This window comes from Tigriopus californicus, chromosome 7, assembly GCF_007210705.1.
Source record: "Tigriopus californicus strain San Diego chromosome 7, Tcal_SD_v2.1, whole genome shotgun sequence".
Classification (NCBI taxonomy): Eukaryota; Metazoa; Arthropoda; class Copepoda; order Harpacticoida; family Harpacticidae; genus Tigriopus; species Tigriopus californicus.
This window is the reverse complement of record NC_081446.1, coordinates 15,295,200-15,304,831: the sequence shown is the minus strand read 5'-3', so window position 1 is coordinate 15,304,831 and position 9,632 is coordinate 15,295,200. Positions and strand designations below refer to the sequence as shown.

Below are 9,632 nucleotides of genomic sequence, written 5' to 3'. Positions count from 1 at the left end.
GGGGGGGGGGTCTATTTACGTACGTGAAGGTGCTGTCCGTAAACGGTAGGTTGAATTATTTTTAGCATTACCTATTTCCCCACAACCTTCCATAATGAAAATAGCCTTTGTTTTCAAAGTAAAAGAATCGAGAAAGTTGTTTTATCAAGACCACGTGAAACAGGAGTTGGTAGGAAGTGATTAAATATTCACCCCGAAAGTGTCTTCCCGAGGACAGAGAACAAGTGGTACCAAGAGACAAGGACAACGAAAAATATGAAAGCTTCGACGAATGCATCATATGCCTCCATCCTCTTGGGAATTTGCGTCAACATTTTCCCCCAGGGTGATTGATCTACTTTCAAGAGGAGCATCCTCAATACCATCTTGTTCCTCTGGCACTGAACCTTTGGGAGGAACGAAAGTGCTTCACCTTATCATCCAAATACTTAAAAAAAGATGACCTCATCAAAAACAAGGACGAAAATGAATGAATTATGCACTCGGAACACCGGGTTGGTCGCCCTGTCGACAATGCGCGTGAGCGAGTTTGTCACGCTCCAAATCCAATTTTACATTCCTGCTCCATCACATTTATGGACCATTTTGTATTAAACGCTTTGTCCAACCAATGAGGCAATGTAGTGAAGCAAGAAGACCCCTTGGTCCATTTTTCCTCCGAGTTTGAGCAAGTCTTGTTGCAAAACAGTCATGTTGGGAAAGTCGGAGTCACATGAAAAACATTAAATTGGGAAATTCAACAAGAGAAACATGGACACATTTAGTTTCATTGTTCGAAAGTTTTAGTCTCGTTCAAGTTCATTCTAACGCCATATCTTAAAGCACTAAACCGCGCTAAATTCGACGTTGTCTGAATAGCTAAGTAAATGCAAAAATATTCTCGTTTTTTTGTGTTGTGACTTCTGTACATGAAAATGATGGAAATTGTTGAATAGCAGTTCCATTCACATTTGATCGCTTAAGTTCATGCATTCATGCTCTCCCATACGATGGAAGTGGAACTAAAACATTCATGATTTTCATGCTTGTTGGAGTTGTCTGGCTATTGCTTCTGGATGTTGGCGACGATCAAGTACCAGATGAGAGTTAGAGACTGTTGAAAATGTAAACAAAACTGACGAAGATCCCGCGGAGTCTACCTCCCAGCGCCAGTCAATATATGTCAAGCATTTGTCTTCATCCGTCTAGAAATTGGAAGAACTATCAGGCTCATCGCAAAGTATTTGCTTTTCTCTTTAGCAGGCTCTTTACTGGTGACAGGAATTTCAAAAGAGACATTTGATCTTGGCGAGCAGGATGAAGAGCTTCTTAAGATAATTCAAACGTAAGAATATTCCCCTGATCCTTTCTTAATCCTCCTAAATCCGAAATTGTGCAGTAACAACTGGAGATTCGGTCCGACTCCCAAGTCTTAACGAAGCTCCTCTTTTTACCGCACTCATTTGGTCTCCAACTGACCTTGAGAAAAGAGAAATAAACCCCCAAGAGGAAAAAGTTTCAGCAATTGCATGTTAATTCGTAGAGCAGTTGTCAACTACAGAGACAAATCAGATTCATGAGTCTTCCCTTGTCAAAAGAGTCGCTCATTCCCACATTGTATATAGGACGTACACCCCCGAACATCACGCCTAACACTGCCAACTCTTGAGTGGAAAACTTTCCAATCTTGGAGTAGCAATCACAAAGTTGTACCTTGGAGCCCTTTTCTTTGGCACCCATCTTAAGAGAGGAGAGCGAGACGGCGGATCACGAACCACAACGAGCATGACAAATCACAACATGTGACGACGCAAGTTTGCGGTTCCATCTTTTATAGATAACAACCAATAAGCTAAAGGTGGCAAGAAGGTGTGTGTGAAAAAGGTATTCGTTCATGTTGGAAACGGCTGAAAGTTGACGCGCATTCTTCAATCATTCTTTCATGCCCACTCTTTTTGGGAAAGGAAGTGCCTGCCAACCGTCCCAAATCTTTGGCATTCAGACACTCTTATCCATGCCTTGTTCAGCTTTACTACAGGCATGGGGTTCCATATTGTTGCCGTTCTCACTTTCCATTACATATGAACGGACGGTGTTAGTACGCCACACTAGAGCTCGAGGGGAAAAGGCGCCTTTTAAAGAGCAGTTCTCTCCATATCCAACAAGCATCCCACAAAAAGAAGGGCCTCTCCAATACAAAGAAACACATTTCAGGTGGGACTATGGAAGATGGGGTAAGAAAAACAGATATCTACGTACAATAAGCTTTTCAAGCTAAGCTGTTAAAGCAAGCTGGCTGGGTGAGCACTAAATTTCCGGAGGAGTTTGAATTATGTGGGTGAAAATTTGAATTATGAGTAACACAATACTCTGACGAAGCAAAAAGAAACTAACGAGAGCATGCAAGGGACGTTAACCAAAGCGACTTTGGTTTTGTCTTTTTTTGGAGAGGGATCCAGTTTAACAAAAATATGCCTCGAGACGTTAGCCATGGCAATTTATTTGGTACGTACTTTGAAGTAAATTCGCAATTGGTTCCTCCGCGACCTCAATTCCTTTTCTTTTGGGCAAATTATTCCCTAGAGAAACTGAGAAATTTCGAAGACAAGAAGAGGACAAAAAAGGGAAAAGAATATTGTAGAGAGTGAAAATTGTCTTAAAAAAGAGAAAGAGTGAGAATTTATTGTGATAGGGAATTCGGTGTCAAGGCACCCTTGCAAGGACCACCACCACACCTACTTAGAATGAGCCTGACTTTAATCCTGTTGGCAATGGGCAAGGACCGTTGCCATAAAAGGCAAGGGGTAACAGCCTTCAAGCCTTCATATAAAAAGTCGTTCGTAAGACATCCCGAGGCATTCTTGGAGCCCGTTGCAATCGGAGGTGCACTCGTGGAGCCATCTTTTTTGGCCAGGAACATTTCCAATACTCTACTCTCCTATGGAACTTTGGTCCAAATTTAAATGACGGGGAAGAGAAAAAGTTCTGATTAAAGAAGAAGAGGACCTAATGAGCCAGCCATTTATGCTGGGCTTTGAAAAGGGGGAAGGGAGAGAGAGGAGGGGGGATGGGATTTCGTTTCTCAGGCATGTAGTTTTGTGGTCTGAAGGCCCTTTTTCACATAAGAAAACTTGGGTAATAGCACATTAATTGATGTTTGGATGAAGCTGGGTGAGCGAAAGAGCGACGATGAAAGTGGGCTGCCAAGTTGTTGCCACGGCACCCGCGAAAACTTGGCTCGTAACCTTCGTGGGCACACACGTGGGGAACCACAAGTTTGGTGTTCGTTTTCGCACCAATATCTCCCGGGCATTTTATGTGTTCACACTTCTTTTTCAACACTCTTTCCCAGAGGGGTTTATTGTGGAAAAAAAAACTTCAAGATATTGTATTTATCAGACTTCTCAACCCTTGCTACGAAAATCGAAGAAGTTTGAGCCACAAACCAAGCAACCGTGTAGTACGAGTACTCGTTTTACGGTGGTCATAAACACACTTTTTCATTTCTTATCTTGGCCACAATGAACCCATTGGACCAAGGCAGTAACCGTGGTAACCGTGTCGACCTGGGAACCAAAGTGGGTGGGAAACGACCATGATGGGCTTTAAGAGCCTTTATGATTGCGGGGATTTTGTTCGTGCTCTCCCTGCTCCTCCACCTTCTCTGGCATGGCATGCCAAACGATTGGCGGCATCAAAACATGGAGGCATAGGATGGCAAAAAGGTCATTTAAAATCAAGGTTGATTCTGGTCATTGGCAAGACCTGGTAGCCTTTCCACAAATGGGGTGTTGATGAGATAGATACGCCAATAGAGCTAAGCAGCTCTCTTTGTGGCCATGAAGGCCATCGCTGAAGGGAAAAAACACATCTGAGCTAACCGCCCATTGCAGCTCCAATGAACTGCCAATTCAAGCACGGGACTCTCATCCAGTTAATAACATTGGGTTTCAACGAAAGAGCTCTCTGTTGTGCAATCCTTTCCCCCTAAACCACATTTCATGGCCTAGATGTCCAAATGGTTGTTCAAACAGAACCCCAAGGAAAAAAGAGGTCACTCAATATCAACACAAGGCTTTGATGTTGAAAGCATATCTGGCTGGAAGCTAAAAAAAGCCTCGAAATTTTGACCGAGTTGGGAAAAAAATCATCTAAAACAGACTTTTACCTTGCGGCAACGACTGCAATTGAACTTGATCAATCGCGTGTTCCAAACAGACTTGACCAGTGTAGTGACTATTTGTCTAACCCTGCACCTCAACCTATTTGGGGAAATGCTCTCTCTTGAATACCAAGCAGTTCACAGTGGAATTGAAATACTTGACACAAAGTTCCTTAATTAGAGAATGAAAATTTATGACTCCATGGCAAGATATTATCTTAAACCGTTTTCGGCGAAGGTCACGAAATTCCTTGTCAAGTTTGAACACACAACTTATTCCAAACAATGTCATGTGAGCCGAACGGTTTGCTTTCCGAGAATTCGGGCTGAAATAGGTTCTACTTAAAATGCTTGGACCAGGATTTTTTCTCTCTAGCTCCGGCCAAAGTCGTAAAGAGAACCTGGCCCCCTTCAATGCGAGTTTAGTACTGTACTTGTATGTAGTGTACAAACTGTAAAGCTGGAGTCTGAAGGGAATGTGAACATTATTCTAGAGTTGGACGACGATGACGACGGAGACACTGAGGTAAAGATAGGTCTTCAATATTCACTTTCTCGCATTTTCTCAGAAATACACGTACACCTCATCCCAGAGGGAAAAGAGCCACTTTATCTCCGCGACACGTTGCCACTCAGAACTCCATGCATACTAAAACCAGCCGTCCTGATTTCCCAACGCTTGAACGCAAATTTCGTATTAGTTCACTTGCCAGGTTTGGAGGTAGATCCAAGAACGGTCGTACCTATCTGACAAGTCGATAATAAACCACTGTAGCTTTCCAGGTTCCACTACAACGGAAGATGCCTATCCTCTTGTGAATTGAGACGGTGCTGAGCATCCCAAGTCAGATGGACCAAGTACAGAAGGTTTTGCTGTTGCTTCTTCTGAGACTGCTACTACAAAACGAGAAGGAGGAGGAAGAAGAAGACGAAGACGACGACGACGACGACGACGAAGAAGAAGAAGAAGAAGAAGAGGATCAGGTTTTATCTAAGATGGTGGTGCCATAAGCGGGAAGTACTCCGGAGAATTCCCCATGGAATCCGAAAGAAAATCTTTTCTCCCCTGTTTGGTAAGAAAATATTGTGATGATATCTTTTGCCATTGCCATCCCTTTCTGACCAATAGTTTCTTTTCTTTTGCCACGAGCTTTATTCCGGTATCAATTGGAGCCCCAGGTATCTAGGCTTTATTCTCATGGATCAACCTTCTTTTTTCACCATTATCTTCCTCTTTTCGTCTGATATGATTATTCAGGGGTTCTACAAGAGCCTACATGCAGTTAGACTACAGCAAATAGCATTTCTATTCAGAGCGGACTTGGACTCATTTTCACTTGGTCAGTTTTTCCACAACTTGTTGGTACTGTAACCTTTTGCAGACAATTATTTGACCTATTTCTCACTGTTTTAAAACAACTGGAAGTTACCTAGTTGTTATGCTGTGGGCTGAAAAGGGTCGACATTCACCTTGTTCCCAACTGTGAAAAAGCACCTCCGTGTGACGGAATTCCTTACGTCGGGTGCATCATGCTCGTCAAGTTCCTTTTCCAAGGTTAATACTATTATTATGAAAGATAGTGACGGCTCTCTGCTCTCTTTTAGGTAACTTTGGCCCCTGTTTTGCAAATTAGTTATCCTCACGCGATTTCCAGGCATAATTGATGGAACAGTTCCTCTTCACTTTAATCCTATTGGCACTCACCCTTTCCATTCAATCGTCGCTTTTTTCTATATAACGTTATTACTCCATCATGGTATGGGACTTATCTTTCCAATCCAATCAATTGAGTTTCAAAAAACAACAATGGGGGAACTGGAGAGCTGTATGGCTTTGAAAGGCGCCCAAACTTTTCTCAAAAAAAAAACTCGAGTAAAACTACAATCTACGTAGATTGTTCCCTGCCGTTTTCCATTTGAGGGGAAAACGGGTCACCAGGGAACCAGCATTCATTAAGAGATGAGCTCGTGCTGCTTGTTGTTCTTCGAGTAGTAACACTTATCCGCAATTGAGTAACTAACAAGCATTTGAAAAGGTCTGTCATAACCAAGTGGAAGGTTCGTCAGCCACCCCAGTTTGCCTGCATTTTGCCAAGTCGGCATTGACGTTTGGTGCCGTTTACCTTTATGTCAGCCCAACGTATTAGGGCACCAACCCATGATGAAGTGTCTTATCATAAATACCCTCGTTCTACAAGCAGCTCAACCATGGGAGAGGTCTTTTTCTGGAGCACATTCTAGCTGCAATGGTCCTTTCTCATGATTTTCCGAGGCCATGTTTTTTTCCAAGACGAAGTAAATCGATGATTTATTCCTGCTTGGTAAAACACGTTCCATAATGGCACGTATATGGAACGTACCAGTTCGACCCTCATTTGCGACAGTAGGTTCCAAACCAGGGCACATTGTCACCAACCACAATGGTGTAATTGTGCTCATTCAGTTAGGAGCTGCATACAGCAATCAATTATTGTGAATAGACCATGACTGACTAGGCTATATTGTCGATGGAACGGCGAGCGAGCGGGCGAGTAAGTAAGCGAGCGAGTGAATGAGTGGGCCAGAGTTCCAATGTGTTTTAGGAACAAACACTAGGGTGACAGTTCCACTATGGGCCACAAAGCAGCCATAACACAGATGGTAATTACTCTCATATTGTATACACAGCGCACAATAATCATCCAAAATCTTGGTTGTCCTTAAAAACGACCTACTCATTGAGGGGTTTCTATCTGAACAAAACGAGGACGCTGTTGTGGAAGACGCACTTTTTGCATTGTTTTGAGCCTGAATAGAGCCTTCGTTATGGGGTCATTAATGCACATTACACAACCGCAAGCCAGGTGTAAATTACTATTTGTGAGTCTCGGCCTTCTGCTTCCTCGAGAAACCGTCAAACTAATGTTCTCTATATTTTGAGCGTTATGTTAGGCTCGTTTCGCTTTTTTCATTATCCATACAAGGCCTACCTGTCATACTCCTGGTTGTCCCGATCACAACGATCGTCTTTCAGCTCTTTCCAGTTCTTGCCGTGTTTACAAGTGGTCACTAGCACGATGTCTTGCCCGTTGTGAAGATGATGCAATGAATTGCGAGTGTCCGAACCAATCCCATACACATAGCGTTTGCCTTTGAAGGCCAGGAAGTAGCGATGGATCACGGGAAATCGGTCGGAAATCACTTTTCCGGGCATGCCTCCGCGTTCCGGGTGCACGCTATGGAACAACGGGATGGACACGTCAAAGCCATCGCGGTAGTTCTCATGCGCGATGCTCGCCTTGGCCAACATGGCCTGTCCGATGTCAAACCCGAGATCTTCCGTGTAATCCGGGTAGGTGCCCGAATACAGGTTGAACACGAGGTGGTTCATGCCTCCGTTCCACAATGGCAAGTTTGCTAAGCGACTGGGCATGTTGCCCACAAAACCCACGTCCGACAACTTGTCCCGGTCCAAAGTATCCAATGACAAGATAAACAGACACGCCTCATCCGGATCGTCCGTGTGGAAAGGCGAGGTGCGTAGGATGTCCAAGACCTTCTTGTAATTCTCGCTCATCTTGACCTTGTCGTCCACGGGATGGATGTAATGCTTGTACGGGTAAGATGAACAGCGCGAGAAATCGAAACACGTCTCTAAACGGCACGCTGAGCCACGCACGCCCCCGCTGCCCGGCCTCTCAACCCCGCCTTCCCTCAGCCAACGGGGATCTTTGTACTGATCGTCGCTCAGGCGTTTCCGACGGCGTTTCCAATTCTCCGCCCCTTCGCTCCCGCCCTTTTTCAGGCGGTTCACGCCCAACACGCATAAAGCCAAGAAGGCCACGGAGACCAAGAGGAGCAAGTAGCGTTTCTTGGCCTTCATGATACCTCCTCCGTCTAACACTCAACCCAAAGCATGATCGGAGCGTGCCGGAGTTCAACCAGACCCATAATACAAAAGCTCCATGGGCGTGGCCGTGTTCGATGACTCGCTCGGGAGGTGTGGCGATAGTAGGCGTGTGATCCCTGTGTTTTGGCGACGGGAGGTAAGTTAGAGGACACGACTCAATTCCTCACCCTCCTTCGCTCGCTCGCCCTCTTGTTCACTCGATGAAATGAAGGTTTGTTTTTGTTTGACATTGGTCACAGCGACGCTCACCTGCCTGGCCACCTTCACGCTCGCTCGGCCAGTTCAACACTGCCAAATCTTAGCTAGGACTTGACTTGACTCGCTCTTCAGTGTCGCCGTTTCGGCTTACACATGGTCCATATTTTGAATGAATTCATTCACCTGAGCAGGGTCTGGGATCACGGGCCCACGAGGCCCGCGGACTGTGTCCGGAGAGGGTGTTGGAGGGAGGGAAAAGTTGAGCGAGGGAGGAAATAACGGATGAACCAGCCTGAGTGATTGGCAAACCTGCCAGGGACAAACTTGAGGGTTGTGGTCTTGAGTTCCGGAGATCATCGCCTCTTCCCGGCCAGCCATCTGAGTGGTGACGTCCACGAGCGCGCTCATTTCGTTGAACGGTGGTCCCGATAGCGGGCGCTCTGATGAGTCTGATCGGATCCAGGCTGGCCAGGTAGCATTTTTCGATGCTGATTTTTGAAAATTAGTACTATTTCAAGGCCACTGGCATTGGAACCTTTTTATTAGCATTGGTCTGGTTTTTAACATTAATCTAGCATTATTTGCATGGTCCAAGCATTGTGAAATCTTGTTTAGCATTTTAGCATTTTCCCAGCATTATTTCACTGAAAAAATGACCAAAAGGGAAGAAAAGCAAAATGAAATTATTAGCTTTGAAGTATGATCCACGATGAAAAAAACAATTTATGATATCTTCATAATCTAATCTCACCCTAGAAGAACATTCTTTGGCGATAAGAACAATTGTAATTGTGGTGCAAAAAAAAACCTTGTTCAAATCCTGAAAATTCATTTTTGCTCAAATAAAACTTGTCACTTTTTGGCGTCCCCTTCTAAGTCTCGGGGTTCAAAATTTGGAGCATATCATAAACACAAAAGGATCAATATTTACTTCGAGATTTTTCCTTAGATTTCTGTGTTTTTCCAATTCTTTTTTTCTGAAATTACAAGTTTCAAAATATTGCCTGAACATAACCTATCAAAGATTGCCAAATATAATTGAATTGTGAAGCTGAAATCCTTTATGAGCACCATGAATCACATGCTTTTCTTTTAAAAAAAAGGTAACATTGTTCTAGCATTTTCGAATTCCAATTAGTATATTTTTAGCATCAATTTTGCACGAGCTAGTATCGTTGCCTGAAAAAAAAACCTGGCCAGCCTGATCGGGTCTGATGTTGCACGTTGGTAATCTCGCAAGAACATGACGACCAGATGGGACGAAATTATGCATGGGTCGAGATGTAGTCGAGATACATCTAATTCTATAAATGGGGCGATTCAAGTGACCAAAGCAAGGGGTAGAACCAAGCTTTTCATGCCCCTCGCGATTCTGTCTCAATCTAGATTCGCCCACCGTTTCGT

General features: G+C 44.2%; 1 protein-coding gene across 1 annotated transcript in view; it reads right to left on the bottom strand.

Moving 5' to 3' along the window:
- The window catches only part of LOC131883056 (exostosin-1-like), a 25,356-nt gene extending 17,042 nt beyond the window's left edge, over positions 1 to 8,314 (bottom strand). The window contains exon 1 of the mRNA XM_059230385.1: positions 7,111 to 8,314. Within this exon, the coding sequence (XP_059086368.1) occupies positions 7,111 to 8,003 (893 nt within the window). The 5' untranslated portion in view covers positions 8,004 to 8,314. The remainder of the gene's footprint in view (positions 1 to 7,110) is intronic.
- Between the last annotated feature and the right edge of the window lie 1,318 nt (positions 8,315 to 9,632).